The 17,348-nt window shown below is 41.2% G+C and overlaps 1 protein-coding gene across 1 annotated transcript in view; it reads left to right on the forward strand.

Annotated features, from left to right (window-relative positions):
- LOC121285634 (mucin-5AC-like) overlaps window positions 1-15,282 on the forward strand; it is a 216,452-nt gene extending 201,170 nt beyond the window's left edge. Inside the window, exons 140-148 of the mRNA XM_041202273.1 lie at window positions 112-325; window positions 2,084-2,262; window positions 7,680-7,749; window positions 7,925-8,031; window positions 8,168-8,199; window positions 9,921-10,031; window positions 12,087-12,138; window positions 12,584-12,689; window positions 14,719-15,282. Of these exons, the coding sequence (XP_041058207.1) occupies window positions 112-325; window positions 2,084-2,262; window positions 7,680-7,749; window positions 7,925-8,031; window positions 8,168-8,199; window positions 9,921-10,031; window positions 12,087-12,138; window positions 12,584-12,689; window positions 14,719-14,872 (1,025 nt within the window). The 3' untranslated portion in view covers window positions 14,873-15,282. The remainder of the gene's footprint in view (window positions 1-111; window positions 326-2,083; window positions 2,263-7,679; window positions 7,750-7,924; window positions 8,032-8,167; window positions 8,200-9,920; window positions 10,032-12,086; window positions 12,139-12,583; window positions 12,690-14,718) is intronic.
- The last annotated feature ends 2,066 nt before the right edge of the window (window positions 15,283-17,348 follow it).

Consider the following 17,348-nt stretch of genomic DNA (forward strand, 5'->3'; position numbering starts at 1 on the left):
TTCTTGAGCACATAGAGGTTAGCCTTTAAGGTCTTTGTAACAGTCAATTCTGGTTTGCACTAATAGAGGGATAGATTTTGTTCATTGATGCAAAATATTTCCATTTCACAGGTTCTTGTTCCAAAAATGTAAGAGATGACTGTGTAAGAAGGAATGGAAGAATCGAGCCTCGTGACTGTTGTGACCAAACTGCACTTGACTGGAAGGTTGATGATCCTAGTAAACCATATTGCCAAGCAACTCCTACAAATGTGCCTTGTGTTGTAACTCCTACCATCCCACCATGTGAATTGGGGAAAACAGTGTGTAATGCTATATCAGGAAAGTATGTGCATTCATGTGTCATTTCTTTGAAAATATGTAACAAAATCTATCTAGACCTTAATTTCAAATATTTTTTTAAAAAGCATACAAATATATTTATAAAGTCAACAAGACGTTCATAGCTCTCTGAAGAATGCAGGAGGCCTCATTCAGCAGGAAGCATCAGGAAGGCAGCCTGACCAATACTACCAATGGCAAGAACCTCTGCTTTGCAGCAACCTGCTGACCAGAAAGCAAGTGGCCAATTCAGTAATTAATTGACCAATTAGCTGCTACTTCCCACCCCTGCTGGCATTCTATTGCTTTTGGGAATAGGGGCTGGTGTGAGGAATAATTGCCAGATAAATCCGGGCGCTCTCCCAGCGGATTCCTGGGAAGGGTGGGGGGGGGGTCCTTCAATTTGGCCGCTCCATGGCCCATGGCAGGGGCCCCTTGCTGCTGTGGTACTGCCAATGAAGGTGCAGCCCCCGCCCCAATAAAACTGTATGCCTGACCACAGGACGGTAAATAAAAAATTACTTTGCCTTCAAGGGTGCCTTGGAATGGAGGGACCCTCTGCCTCTTCCTGCAGTCTCAGCAGTGGCCATCTCTATTGCTGACGCTGCTGAGGCTGCTGATTCTTTGATTGGGAAGGGGGCTGCTCCTCAATTTGACAGCTATCCTGGTGGCAGTCTCTAATTGGCCACCACTGGTAAAATGCCAACAAGGCTCCCACTGCCCATTTGCACTAGATCTGGCCCCATGTTCAATCCCCTCGACAGGATACCTTTTTTGAAAAAATTCTGATCGTACATTTTTTTTCAAGCTTTAGAATGCATGGCATGTATTTTCTCATTTTATCCATCCAATGAGAAAACGCAATAGAGTTCCATTGTGCTGGATAGTTGTCCACTTTTTCATCAGCCCCAATTTTGCATGGCCATAGCAATCACTTGCCCATTTTTGAGTGGTTCTGCAGCCACTCATTTCCCTTTGTGACCTATTTTCACTGTTTCCTCTTTCCCATCCATTTGAGAGAAGCATCCAGCATTGCTTGGCACTGGTCAAAAGGTGGGAAAAAAATTTCATCATCACTGATACACATCAATTTAAGGTATTTTTGTGACTTAATTTGGGAAGTATTATGTTGATGTTAACAACGTTAACATAAATGAAGCAGCTCTGTTCTGTTGTAGTTTGTCAAAGTTTCATGAATTCAGTCATGGGCAATAGTCAGAGGCATTTGAAAGAAAAAATTGGTATAATCCTTATGTTAACGATGCCTAAAGTTTTGATGGTTGTCTTGCAAAGCCTGTTTGGAGCAGCCAGGTTATTTTGAACGGACATAAACCATGTAATTTATTCAATTGCATGTATGATGGGCATTGAATTTGAAATATAATTGGAAAATAATCATATCAAAGCATTACTTTAGAAAGCTCCTTGATAATTCTCTTGTTGCCTAATAAATTTATCATAAATGCTAAAAATAATTATACTAATTATGTGAAATTAAGCATTTATAATCTGCTTTCCATCAATATATGAGACAATGGTTGTGAAATTATATTATAGTGTACAATTGCTTAGAAGTCTTCTCTCACCTATTTGAACACAGGCATTTATAGTCTAATGTCTGCTAAAATAGCATAGAAAGGAATTTTATATTCTGGCACCTCACAGTGTAATTTTAATGGCTTGAAACTTTCTTAGGAGGGCAGTCATTTTGGCTTTTGTTATGTTGCTAGTATTTAAAAAGTTTTACACTCCTATCCTGCAGTTCATTCAGAAGATGCAGAAACAGGCAAGAACTTAAAAACTACGTCAAGGCGTGTCAGTACGACCAGTGTGAATTGAATTCGACAGAGATGGTCTGTTCTAGCCTGGAAGCTGCTGCCATGACATGTAACGCAGTAGGGGCATGTGTTGACTGGAGAGGCTCGACAAATGGATTATGCCGTGAGTGCTGTGAATTTATAGAAAGATCCTTAAGACTTAATATAGATATATATATATATATATATCAAAATATAGGCTTGTATATATAATATTTAGATGAAATATGTAAAACCTTGTGGCTGTTGTCTAAAAACAGCAGATGGAAAGCCCCAGGCTCTGACCATCCTCCTGTCTGTCTGACCAACAAAATTCTTTCGCTAAATAACTGGTTAACCTCTGGCTTGCGATACATTTGTGATGAAGGGGTTTGACCTCTGAGGCCACTGTATGCAAATAAAAGCAGTAGCCATTTTATACACCACAAGAAACATGGGACAAGATTTAATGGGTCTGATGGAGCCTTACCCAGCAATTTGGAGAACTGGTGGGGAACGCCTGTCAGTCCCATGAGGGTGGCTCAACATAATTAAATACCCATCAAGCACTTTATTAGCCACTGTCTGGCCTTGACTAGGATCAAAGAACCCCAGGGCAGAAATCATGCTCACCAAAAGCTGCCAGCCAATTAGAAGTCAGCAACTCCTCATTTCCTTCAGTGCCACTGTGAGTGGTGGCAGCTGCCAGTACTGCACCCACCGAAGGCCTAAGATCAACGAGGGACCTCAGGCCAAAAAGGGTAGCAGGGGATGTTCACAGAAGTGGGAGGGGGGGGCATGGGGTCAGAGCCAAGGGCAGGGGTATGGTTTTCGGTGCCCCCCCCCCCACCCCTTCTCTATGGCAGGTCCCTCAGTTAGGTGCATTTGAAAGAGGCAGTTAGCTCAATAAAATTCCACTCATGCTGTCAGACGTAATTTGCTGAGATTTGAGAGGATTTTGACAGCCATTGAATTGAGGCAATACAATCGTAAGACAGCCAACAGATATGCAAAACATCAGAGGATAATTATGACATGCGGAAAGTTCTAGTGCAATTCTGAGCAGAGGTTTGACCTGTCAGCGCCTGGTTGAGCTCCCTTGCCCACATGGGTAGAAGTTTTGGATCAGCGGGCGGCTGCAATCGGCGGGCCCGGGGGTGCCCGGGAAATGTGTCGCTTGCCCATGATCAGTCCCTGACCGCAATTTCACACTGGATGGCCAAATAACGGGCAGCCAGTGTGAAAGGCGCAGAGATCGCTGCAGAGCGCCTTTCACGTTGGCTGGTCTGGGCCCGATCGTGGGCGGCGATCAATTTCCCTACTGCTCCCGGGCCCGCCTGCCTCTCCCGCTCGATGAGAGCAAAATTCTGCCCCATGTTTGCATTTTACACTGAAGCTAGGTCATAAAACACCTGTCTGCAATTTTGTACTGGACATCAACAGTTGGATAAGTCATTATGGCTTTGTGTTTTCCAGTACCAGTTCCTACAGATACAAAGGGAGATTTGAATGGAAATTGGCAATTCTTCCAGTCTCAATATCAGAATTATGTGATTACCAAAGAGCTGGACAAGAAGCTTAAACAGATAAGGGTAGCAATTCTGTTATCTTTGTTGGGGAATGAGTTCTACAAGCTTTATTGCACCTTGGATCTCACTTATGAGAAGAAAAACAAGGCTTGTGAGCTTTTTGAGGCCTTGAAGACCCACTTTTGACTCTCTACTAATGTAATTTATGAACACTATGGGTTAACACTAGGAGCTGAATTTTTCTCTTCTCAGGCGAGCACGCGCCCGACCCAAACGAGAGTAAAATAGTGCGCGATGATGCCGGGTAAGTGGGTGCGCATGAGAGGTGGCAGCGTGCCCGCCGACAATTAAACAAGGCTCTTAATCAATTAATTGACTCAAATTTTTCGTTGCCCGTCCAACTGTTCAGTTGAAAAGGCCAAGCAGCCTTTGCACTTTTGGTGAAACCTCATCCATGGGCGGGATGAGGTGTTGACTAGCAATTTAAAAAAAAATTAAAAACTTTTAAAACTCATATTTAACATACCCCTGCTCATGTGACAGAGCCACACGAAGGGACATGTTTTCATTATTTTTAAAAACTTTATTTTTATTGTTAAAAATCTTCAGCTCCCTGAGGCAGCTCTGTGCCTCAGGGAGCTTTTACCACACACCACCCCCCCCCCCCCCCGGGCATGCGTAAACCTCCGTGCTCGCACTCCCCCCACCCTCACCACCCCCACCAGCTGCAGTGCTCAGCGTTTTAGAGCGTTTCACGCTGGCTGGCCAATAATTGGCCAACCAGCAAGAAATCAATGTTGGGGCCCAATCGCGGGCAACGGTTAGCTTCATGACTGCTCCCGGGCCCACCACCACGACTGCCCTAGAGATTAGGAGAAGGGAGCGAATATTGAGCATTATGTGACTGCACTGAAATGTTTCGTTGAGTTTTGTGAGTTTGGCAACTGAAGGATGACCTCATCAGAGATAGGATTACCTTAACAGCAAGAGGCCCTACTGTGAGGCCACATCCGCTGAGAGAAGAAAAGCTTACTCTCAAGAAAACTATGATATGTGCAAAGATCTGAGCTGAGGCGTACTGATGGGAGAAACTGTGAGGCTGTGCACTGTTCAGAGAGGCTGCCCAAGCCTTCTAAACACAAGTCAATAATGAAGAGGTAATGATGAAAAGGAAGGACAAATTTCAGATGGTCCAGCAAAAAGATTAAGGCCGGGGTAGGGATGTAAATACTGCGGAGGACACCACAAGAAGAAAATGGAAGCATGTCCAGCATGGGACCACTTTGCATGCAAGTGCTTTGCTAGAAAGACAAAATGCAAGCCTATAAAGATGGCTGCTGGAGAGATTAGAACAACGGTTCCAATGAATTATTCCACACCTAGAACAGGCAGGCGCCATCAAGTCTCAAGGTAGGAAGTAGTTTGTGACAATTGGGATGATGCCTCCAGAAATGGAACATAAAGATGATATAAATTGTTGGATAGACACTGGTTCTATGTGTAACATCATGAGTTTCACAGGCTTGTGTGAAGGTTTTCAAGGTGGTGACCCAAATGTAAAGCTGTTGAATGTTAAGTTGAGGCTGTAAGATGGAATCCCAAGAGGACAAACTAAGATGAGAGCCCAATATAATGAGAAGAAAGAAGAAATCAATTCCAGATAGAGAACACTAAGCAAACTCCCTTCATCTCGGCTAAGACAAGTCCAAAACCTGGACTGGTAACCCATCTCATACCGGAAAAGAAATATCCCATGTGTGCAGCTGCTATGGCTGAAAAAAGTAAAAGAAAAATGTAATGGCGACAATGAAGATGAGGGTGAATCTGAAGAGGAAGAGGCTAAAAATGGTAAAAGTTCAGGCAGATGACAAGAATGTGGATGAAGAGGAAGAGGTTAGTTGGGATAGTTGTGACCAAGAAAACTGCAGAGAGAAAGAAAGAAGACCAAAAGACAATGACTCCATCTAAGAAACAAAAGGCTGGAAATGATTCATCCTTTGTGCTATTTGTTGGAAACTTGAATTCTGAAAAAAAAGCTTTGACAAACTAAAGAAAGCCTGAAAGGCTTCTTCAGCAATAAGAAACTTTCAGTCACAGATGTCCTAATTGGATCTGTCAGGAAATTTGGTGACGTGGGCTTTGAAACTGAAGAGCAGCTGGAAAAGACACTGGAATTCAATAGAAACAAAGTGTTGGGACCTACAGTCAAACTTGACAAATCACACGGTAAAGAAAGCATTGTTGGTAGCAAAAGAGAATGGAATTGCAGGTCATGTTTGGTGAAAAATCTGTCATTCAAGATAACTCAAAATGTCCCGTAAGAGAATTTTGAGGCTGCTATTGACATGAGAATACCTGCTCCTCATAATGGTTTAGTGACCCGGGGAGTTGCATAAATTGAATGTGAAAAAGGAACAGAATCAAGGTAGTGAGGTTGAGTGCACAGTCATCATTATCGATTTCACTGATGATAAGAGTATGTTAAATGTAAAGGGTGGACAAATACAACCAGATTCTGATACATCCATTGTAAATAACTTGGTTTGTTCTGCAACACAAGAAACCCTTCAGAGCATTTATGAAAAAGCATTATTGATCAAAACTGGTCGCCACATTATGGGAAGGATGTGATTGCACTGGAGGGGGTGCAGAGGAGATTCACCAGGATGTTGCCTGGGATGAAACATTTAAGTTATGAAGAGAGGTTGGATAGACTTGGGTTGTTTTCATTGGAGCAGAGAAGACTGAGGGGCGACCTGATTGAGGTGTACAAGATTATGAGAGGCATGGACAGGGTGGATAGGGAATAGCTGTTCCCCTTAGTTGAAGGTTCAGTCACAAGGGGCCATAAGTTCAAGGTGAGGGGCAGGAGGTTTAGGGGGTATGTGAGGAAAAACATTTTTACCCAAAGGGTGGTGACGGTCTGGAATGCACTGCCTGGGAGGGTGGTGGAGGTGGGTTGCCTCACATCCTTTAAAAAGTACCTGGATGAGCACTTGGCACGTCATAACATTCAAGGCTATGGGCCAAGTGCTGTTAAATGGGATTAGGTAGGTAGGTCAGGTGTTTCTCACGTGTTGGTGCAGACTCGATGTGCTGAAGGGCCTCTTCTGCACTGTGAGATTCTGTGATTCTGAAAATACCAGGAAAGAATGGCAGACCAAAGAGATTTGCATTTGTTAAATTTGAATCTATTGAGGATTCTAAAGAAGCTAGTGAGAATCACAGCAATACAGAAAATGAAGGGAGAACTGTGAGGTTGGATTTCAGCAAATGAGGACATAGAAGTGTTAATGGTCCCAGCATGATATAAAGCTAGATTTACTGAGGTGTCAATGGACCCCACCTGCCCTCAGTTAAAAAATCGGGGGGGGCGGGGGCTGCTGGGGAGCCCACCCCCTTCCAGACAGCTGCAATGCCATTGATTGAGTTGAGGTGGGACTTCCGCCCCCACTTGGGGGCAGCAAAATGAAGCAGAAAGTATTGTTGAACTACTCGCACTTCATTGCCAAGACGATGGAGAGACCTCTATGGGTCTCTGTTTCTTACTTTTCTTAGCTTTGCACTTGTGAAACCATTTCTTTTTTTCTGTGGTAAAGTAGAAGAAAAGTAGCCCTAATAAATATGACCCTGTAAAACTGCATGAATATTTACAGTAAAATTATGAAAGAAAGAAGTTAGAAGAGGGCTAATAGAGGATTTATATATCCTCACTTTCAAGAAACTTTAAATAAATTCCTGCACAGGAGACCTACAGCTCAAGTGAAATAGCATTAAGCTCCAGTAGATAGTTACAAAAAAGAACTGTTCCTTTAGACAAAAATACTTCTGTTTCTTTTCTGGTATTCAATAGTGATTAAAGGTTATACTCAGCTTTAAATGCAAAATCCATTTCAGTCACAGTTATATGCTGTGCACAAGAGTAATTTTATTTCATTTGGAATTTTTATCCAACCAGCCTGACTGCTTCTGAAGATCTTAATAACATCAATATTTTGAATGGCTTGCCTAATTTTTTAAATTTTATTTTAAGCCTACAACTGTCCAAGAGGTTTCATCTATACAGCCTGCTCCAGATACAATCACAATTATTGTAAGAATGGGTAAGTGTTTGTAGTACATTCTAAATTATCCAAATCTATATTATAGCTTTTCAAAGCAGATGTCTATGTTTTCAAGAAATGCTTTTGATAAACTTTTTAAAAAATATTATTACCATGTCCTTTATTATTATTGTATTTGAATAAACATATCAAATATTATGATCTTTATTTTCAGTGTAATGATGCCTGGGGAGAGATTTGTTGAGCAAATCGAAGGCTGCTTTTGTCCCAGTGGAATGATGCTATCTGACGATGAGACCCAATGTGTTCCTTCATGCGCTAGTGAGTTGCTATGTTTGGATGAAAATATACAATTATTTGTAAATTATGATTAAAATATAAATAAACACTTTGCACCATTGTCACCACTGGCAAAGTTAGCACTCACTTAACAATGTGACATCTCTCGTTTCCACAGGGTGCAAAGACTTTTCAGGGAACCTAAGATCTGTGAGTGTCTCATCTTATTGCTTTACTGATTTCTATAGTATTAAGCAAAATTATCTCTTGTGATAACAATGTCTTGCATCAGAGCAGAATTTCACTGAGCTTTCTTAATAAGATATTTGTGATTCATTAAACAGCAATCTCTTTAATCATTTTTCTGGATTTTACTGTTCTGGGGCCATTAAATATATTTAAAACTGTAACAATAAAACTGTGGTATTACATGGTAAAACTGCACTATTTACCAATTGTACAATATGGCTTAGACACTTACAGCACTGAAGGACGCTATGCAGCCCATCAGGACTGTGCTATCTCTTTGAAAGTACTATGCAATTAGTCCCACTTCTCTGCTCTTTCTCCATGGCCTTACAAAATTTTCCTTCTCCAAATATATATCCAATTCCCTTTATCAATTGAATCTGTCTCCACCACCCTTTGAGGTCATGCATTCTAAGTCATATGAATTCATTACATAAAATAATTTTTCTCATTATTCCCAAGTTCTATTGCCAACTATCTTAAACCTCTGCCCTCTAGTTACTGTCATTACTGCCAGTGGAAATAGTTTTCTCTACCTATTCTATTAAAACCCTTTATATCTTATTAGTCTGTAGTTATACTGTCGCTTTTGGATTGATACAATGCAGTTTCAGATGTAGGGAGACAAAATGTTGAGAATTTAACCTGGCGATCAACCCCCAATCTCCTTCCAGAATACACTGGCGCATGTGTGTATCTCTGAATTGAGTCTCTAATGCAAAAGTTTGCCTCGATCTATCCTTTCCTCAATCATCCCATTTTGCATATTTTTGCTTATGTATGCATACATCTTGTTTTGTTTCCTCACTTTTGATATTTGCCTTAAAACTGCCTTTATTTAGAATCAAACTCCAACAAGGCATTCCTTCGCCGAGGTCAGTGGGTTGAAAACAGATGCTAGTTAATTCATTTTTCTGGTGGTATTGACATCACACGATGCGATAGGCATGCATACATGATTCAGTTTTATAGGCAATGGTACAGGATTTCCAGTCAAAGCAGTGTAGATGGGGCCATGTATTCAATATGGGCAGGGCCCCTTTTCTGTGTTGTTGTTAGTCAGATTATAATATGGCAGAGTGAGCTGGCAGTACACCAAAGCAAGGTAACTGGTTCCACCAGCTAGAGACCCATGTCACATGACTCCCACCTCTCTACATTGCATTTGACAAGAGATTTGTATCCCTTGTCTCGATACCCAAGCTGGTTAATTGTCTCAACCATTAAGAATTGAAAGGAAGGTTACGGGGTCCTTTGTCCTAGCAGACAAATAGGCTCTGGTTGGCCAGCCTGGCTTATGAAATACAGATGACCTTCATATAGTTCTCTTTGAATTTGGTCTCTGCAGCCAACAAGGGGTCATTAGTGTCTCTTCAGAGATAAGGAGGTGCAAGTTTCTGCAATAGTGCCATGGTAGCTCCTTTTGTTCAAGGATCACAGACAGACATAGCTTCTGCCATTTTTAAAGGTCTTTGTCCAGTTTTTAAAATTTTAGAAATAGCCATGAAGATATCTATTTTATAAAAAATATGAAGGATGAGGTCTTAGCTTAACTTGTCAAACACTGGACTGCATGACTCAACTACTAGCTGCCATAGCTAGCCGAATCATTTGGAAGGCGCTCCTAACTTCTTTGTTTTATAATTACTTTTATATTGATATATCTATACTTTATTTTCCAGGAAGGAGAAGATTGGTCTCATCCCAATGATACATGTATCTACTACAGCTGTAGTGAAGGTGTTGTAATAGAGATGAGAAAAGCATGTTTATTTCATCCAATATGTGATGAGGTTCGTACAGACCTGTACTTGGCTTTTAGCACTTTCCCTTTGTTATTATGTGTTATAACACTGGAGTATTCATTTGTTTTTTATTATGGGCAGAATTTCCCGGTTGGCGTGCAGTAGTGGGACGCATCTGCTGAACTGTCAAAGGCCTATTAGGGCTGATAATTACCTAATTGAGGTCGTTGTCAGGGCTGCCCGTCCAACCTTATGGTTGGTGAGCAGGCCAGGAGCCCTGGTGGGCTTCCGAAAAAACATGAAACCTCCATCCAAGGCGGGATGAGGTTTCATGAGTGTTTTAAAAATGTTTATTAAGTTTTAACATTCGAGTAAATAACATGTCCCAGCTCATGTGATACTGTCACATGAGGGGACATGTCAATAATTTTGTTTTTCTCCGTTCAGTTTTTAAAGTTGAAGCGATTGCCCTGAGACAGCACTTTGCCTCAGGGGGATCCGTGGGCTCTTTTGTGCTTGTGTGAAAGAGCGCACAGACCAGCTCAGGGAATTCCTACCCCCGCCCCCCCACCGCCCGCACAGGGAGCACACAGGGCTTCAGAGTGGACAACACGCTGTGTGGGCCTTAATTGGCCCACCCATGTAAAATGACTGGCATGCCCCCAATTGGGGGCGCCAATCGGGAATCCGCCCACCAGCCAATGCGCACACACAACCCCCCCAACAGGCAGAAAATTCTGCCCTACAATTTTTATGTGCGTGACTAAATGTTCAATGAATATTATACTTAGAAGAGCAGTAAAACAAGAAACAATCCTCAATTAGTAGGAAAACATTCTACCCATCATGAAGAGAACTTTTAAAATTCACTCTGAATATTAAATGAGGATTGGGTGGCACAGTGATAAGCTATCTTTTGAAGATTTGAGTAGTGCCATAAATCATCAAATTATTCTTTCATCTTAGGGTTTTAATTCAGCCCAGACAGATGGAATAAATGCCACCTCCTCCTGTTTGCTCTAAGGGTTCACACAAAATAAGCTTGGCCAATCTCAAGGCAATTGTGCATGAGTTTGGATCCACAATACCAAACCGTCTTAATTTGGCACAAATTGACAGTAAATTAGAAATCTTGCCTGAGAGGTCAATATGAAACACTCAAGATTGGAAAAAATCCCAGATACAATTAAGGATGCTTTGAGCTTGGAGTTAAAGCAGAGAATAGAGAGATTTATGTCTGGATGTGCCATATTTGACCTTGGAGAGTCCTGTGCTAAGTACAGCCGATTCTGAGAGAATGACAACCTCCTCAATCTGCCAATTATTGAGATTCATGTAAGCTGATTTCAGTCATCTTAGGTCTGGCCATATGGGTCCACAATATCAAACTAACCACAATGTCGCACAAATCAATACATCATTATGTTAAAGTGTAACTCTGAAATTCAGGCACAGGTACATCAGTGAAATTGGAAAGGCAGAGTTTTATCCACAAAACTTATCTGCCATACTGAGCAGGGTCTTTTCACTGCTGACACTGGCACAAAAGTACCTTTCTATGCAAAATTGACCAAAAATGCATAATAGAAGTCACTGGCCATATAATACATGATGAGCTGTTCGAAAGAAAGGTAAAACTGAAATCAAATTTTAAAATGTAATCAGAACTTTATGTTGATTGTCAAGCATAACATGTATGATTGCAGAATTCAAATGAAGGAGACGCAGGTTTAAAATGTAGAGCATTTACAACTTGGAAACAGGCCAGTTGGCCCAACCACTTCATGTCAGCATTCACCCTCCACGTAGGCAAACAGGTCTAATCACAATTATCCAACCTGTTCCCATTTCCCTTCTATATCCTGGTATTAATTAATGTACTTGAAACCAATATTTCTGTACTTACCTCCAAAGCAAATATGTTTGAGAAAATATGATCATTTGTTTCAGTAATGTGCTGCAAAATGTAAACAGAATTTATTATAATCATTGTCTGCATTATCTGCATACTTTGTACATTTATCACATTCAACACTGGTATAACGTGTATAACAATTGATGTTTACCTTTTATATATGACAATTCAATATTTTCTGTGTTTAGTCTGACAAGATTTGGGTCAATGATGGCTGCTGCTATATCTGCCCTGAACAATGTGAGTACTTCAATTTTGTGCACTGCTATCGATTTAACTCCTGCCTCGCTAACACTCTGACCTCTGCGCAGACCCATGGGAAATTGAGAGCTTATTTCAAAGTAACAATGTAGTTCTTGGCTTCATTTGCAAGATTCCTAATTCCAACCAAAAAAGTACAAAAATTGTATTGTATGCCTATCCCAATCAACAGAGATCATCATTGTTAAATTATTTCCTTATAGATGAATAGTTAACCTTATTTTATGATAGCAGAGGAAAACCTTCTGAAGCTTTCATCTGCCAATATCTCATCAATAGCTTCGAGGTTTTACTCTTTAAAAGGAAGAAAGCCTGTTGCTTCCTTCATCTCCAAATTCATTTGTTTTATTGGTTAACAATTATTTATAATGCATCTTAAAATTATTTTTAAAATATTCTGATTGATTCCTCCCAACTTCCACAGTGAGAACTTGTAAGGTGAAAAGCAAAGAGCTTGAGATCAAAAAGCATAATTGTTCAGCAAGCGTTCAGATGAAATACTGTGAAGGAAGTTGTGCTTCACTTTCCATGTAAGTAATATGATCTAATGTTGTTGAATTTTAAGCGGAATAGTGAATCAAACAAAAAGATAAAACCACTTGAAACAGGCAGCAGGTCAATCAGTGCTGCTGTAGCGAATGGACACTCAATGGGCTTATAGACTTCTAAACAGGGAGATGATGGTGAACTGAAAATCTAAATGATGCAGGGTGACGTTGGGCGTACACGTGAAGTACCCCTGCGTCACTTTATGCATCGGCAAGCAGGCCCCACCCCCTGGTCTGGCCTGCATGTGACTCCAGACCCACAGCAATGCAGTTGACTTTTAGCTGCCCTCTGAAATAATCTAGCAAGGCATTCAGTTCAAAGGCAATTAGGGATGAGCAATAAATGCTGGCCTTGCCAGTGATGCCCACCTCCCATGAAAGAATGAAGGGAAAACAAAACACATAACCAGATGAAAAGCATATATCTTGAAATGGAAAGTGGGAGAGGATAAGACAAATGAACCCAAATAATGGAATGACTGTTGGATAATGTTACAGGTTATCTCTGATCTTTAATGCGTGTAACATGTTTCTGAGTCATTCTGTGACACTTCTCTTATTAATACCCTTTGTCCATGTTCCAACTGCAGGCACAATGCCAGAGATTACAAAACTCCATTCACTACTTGATAGGATTACTTTTAAACATTTGTTTTTATTCTTTTCCGCCTATTCCTATTAGCCTGATATATAAAGGAACATTTCATATTTCTTTATGGACTGCCACACATTAATCCATGTTGATATTTGACGTTTTTCAGCCCATTTATATAATTGGCCCAAGGGTCACTTCAGGATGAAATATAGTGCCCAAAAGCAGAAAATGCATGGTGAAACCTATTGCTGGATTGCTCTCCTCTACAGATGCCATTAGGAATTTCCTTTCTCCCATCCCTTTTTTTTCAAGGGAACACAGCACTTGACTGAGGTGGGGGAAGCTGGGCCCAGGAAAATAGCTAACCTCCAAGCTTCCTGCCTTGGATACTACCTACTTTATCTACTAACAAGGGAGGGATGGGCGGTACCTCTGAGGACAGTAGTAGAAAGCCTATGAAGATTTTTTGGAGGTTTTGAGCCTAGTAGCAGTCATCCATTGATAGTGCTGACCCATCAGATTTGATAAGTAGGTATGGGCCCAACTTTATGCAATTTAAGCTCTTCTAGGTTCTTTTACTTAAGGAATTTTTGACGTGTTACTTTTAAACATATTGATATTTAGTTAGAATTACTTTCTTATATTTGTGATGTATTTCACAATGGGCAGAATTTTTAGATCGGATCAAACATGAAATCGCGCGAGATGAAGTCAGGCAAGCGTCCCGTCATCCCGCTCTCGCGCAATATTTCAGTTGGTGGGCACACTTCTGACTTTTGCGCATGCCCACCAACAATTAAGAGGTCAATTAATATAACTAAAGTTGCAATTGTCTCAATTTTTCGTGGTCTGTCCAGCCTTACAGTTGGCGGACGGGTGAAACGGTCAGGCGGACTTTGTATTTTTCATGAACGCTCATCCATGGGCGGGATGAGGTTTCCATTATTAGATAAAAAAGATAAAAATTATGGACAGCATTTTTATCATGTATATGTTCAGGTCACTGATTGTAATGCTTGGACATTGTTTTCAGGCCCTCAGCTCCCTGAGACAGCTCTCTGCCTTCACGGAGCTTTCATTCAGCCCTCGCTCATGCCCGCGTTTACGTCAGCGCCCACTATCCTCCTGCCCCCACCCCCACCCGGGTAGCACTGAGCATTTCAGCGCATGCTTCACTCTGGCTGGCTGTTAGTTGGCCAGCCAGTGTGAAATCGCGGTCATAGGCAGCGGCCCATTCCCCAGATCTCCTAGGCACACCGATTGCAGCCGCCCACCGATTGCACCCACCCACCGACCTAAAAATCTTGCCCAATGGGTAACTGCTTTGACACAATGATGTCAATGTAGCTTTGTGAGTAAAATGGATAGTCTAATCAGGTAACTCAATTCTTCCACTGTAATCTGGTTATTTTTCAGATTTAATCCCAACATGAATGGTATGGAACATCAATGTCAGTGTTGTAAGGAACATGAAATAGAGGAAAAAATAGCAAAGCTGACATGCAGCAATGGAAGAACTCAATTGTACACCTATATTTCTGTGAAGTCATGCAAGTGCAATATCTGTTAATTCAGTGATGAATAATGCTGCACTCACACAGCTAGTCAACTGACGTAATTCATGCAATATAAATTGATCTGAAATCTAAAATTAAGTTCTAAGCTCCAAGACAATAATTTTTCTTTGCAACTTCCATTTGCTTTGGTGTTATTTGGTGGTAATAAGTTGTGAAGTGCTATTTACTTCAAACTACTTCTGTTAATCTATGGGATTGTAGTCTCTTTGTAACATGTCTTCTGTGTGCTGCAAATTTTTCACCTTTTGTTCGGTGAGGAATTAAAATCAATAAGGTATTTTCTGTATTAATGAAGCACTGTAATTTGTACTTGTCATATTTTCCCATTATTTTAAATTATTACGTATGTGAAAGAAACATGTAATTTGTACACAATTTAAATACACCTGCTCTGTGCAACTAACTGTAGTGTCAGTTCTCCAATTTAATGCTGTCTTCAAGTAGGGCACCTGATGGCTTTGTGGGATTAGTACGTTCACTCTAGATTCTCAAACTGATACCATGCATCAATTTCCCTCTACACTTTTTACACTGTGTAATGGAATGGGTGTTCCTTCCAGCAACAGGGTAGGGCTGCTGAGAAGCTCGGGAAGTCAAGTGAACCTCTCCTGCTTCTAATAATGGGTGTGTTTTAGCCTTAAGTATAAATTAACTACCCATCCCCATCCATAACTGCTTGCTTGTTATTTTCCTCAGTGAGCACTGGATCCGCTCATACACCATTATCTATGGTGTCCCGCAAAGTCTAAACCAGGAAGTGCAATTAGAATGTTGAATTCAATGTCAAATCCAGTATAGAATGCCAGATAAAATGAAGGAAAGAAAAATTGCATTGACACAGAGATAAAGAGAGTTTAACACAAAATATTATTTTGACTTTGTGGGATCTCAAACAATAATTACAGCCTGATAAAATGAGATGCCATTTGTAAAATTTACTAGAGAGGTTGTTTGGCTGTAATTTAGACCCATCACACTGTTGAAAGGATATTTATAATGGAATGGACACACGTTAACTTTTACCAGTGTGTTTGCCTGTATCACTTTGGTAAGTGCAACTTCATGATGTTTTTTGTGTTTCAATGCTAATTCTCTTGATGAAGCACTGTTATAGTGAAGGTTTCAGAGGAGAAAGACATCTCACACTGTCACTCCCTGATTTTCAAGTTTTACTGTGCATGTGTGGTCACCGGAGATTGTTGTCTGATTTCCATGTAAATAATTAAGTGCTGAGACCGTCGCCATTATTTCAATCACAAAACCCAGCTGAAGATTTGTATAATATCACTCTATCACGCATAATTATTTATTGCTTATTGATTAAATTTATAGCGCCTTGATATTTAATGCTCTGTCTGGTGATACTAGGACAACACAATGGTAAAAGTTTTCTTAGGCCTTTGGAAGTGGAATAGAAGACAAGTGGTGCCAGAAAAGCTTGACAAAATGCAGTTGGCAGTATCCTGACATGTCCACAACTCCACCTGCTTTTCTCAGGTATTGCAAATGTTCACGAATGGCAATCTGCCCATCAGCATATGAACCAGATTAAGCTAACTATGTAGGCAAATAATAGGCATTTTTGGAAAGCTTTGGAATTTTGCTGGTGGTACAGGAGACTCACATTGTGGGCAGGATTTTACCATCAGCGAGCGGGGGCGGGGCCCGCTCGCCAACATGTAAAATGACGCAGGATGACATCAAGCGGAACCCCTGACATCACCCCGCCCCATATAAATTTTCAGGAAGGCGGGGGCACTGCAAAATCAGCTGCAGGCCCGCCGACCTGTCATTGGCCACTTGAGGCCATTGACAGGATCATTTAAGCAATTAAAGGACCTGTCCATCCAACCTTAAGGTTGGTGGGTAGGCCAGGAGCCTCGGTGGCAACTATAAAAAACATGAAACTTTATCCAGCGGCGGTATGAGGTTTCATGTAGGGTTTTTAAAAATGTAATAAAGTTGTTATGGAAATTATGAACATGTCCCAACTCATGTGACATTCCGCTTCTGTGCAGACGTCACGTTGGGCGGGCCTTAATTGCCCCACCCATGTAAAATGGTGGTGCGGCCCCAATCGACGGCATCGATTGGGTCCATGCCCATCCACGATTGGGTCAGCTCCGCCCGCCTGATGAACGGAAAATTCAGCCCAATGTCAGCAGATTGTCTGCCCACAGAAGGAGTGAGCAAAGTGCAAGGTTGGAGTGGCATGAGATTCATATGTAATGATCACCTTAAAGGACAAAATTGATAATCCTCAGGACATCTGCAAATGCTTACAATTGTTTACCTGTCAACTGCAGACGGAGCCACTGGATAGTGTTAGGTGTGAGGAATTGACTGCTGGTCACAACAGCAATATGCTGCTTCCATCTTGTGCTGGCTTCTCCTTGTCCACTCATCTCAGCAGTACACGGCATTCACAGTGGCTCTGTCGGCCATTCGTCACTTCAGATGCTCTGATTG

Source organism: Carcharodon carcharias, chromosome 13 (genome assembly GCF_017639515.1).
Source record: "Carcharodon carcharias isolate sCarCar2 chromosome 13, sCarCar2.pri, whole genome shotgun sequence".
Classification (NCBI taxonomy): Eukaryota; Metazoa; Chordata; class Chondrichthyes; order Lamniformes; family Lamnidae; genus Carcharodon; species Carcharodon carcharias.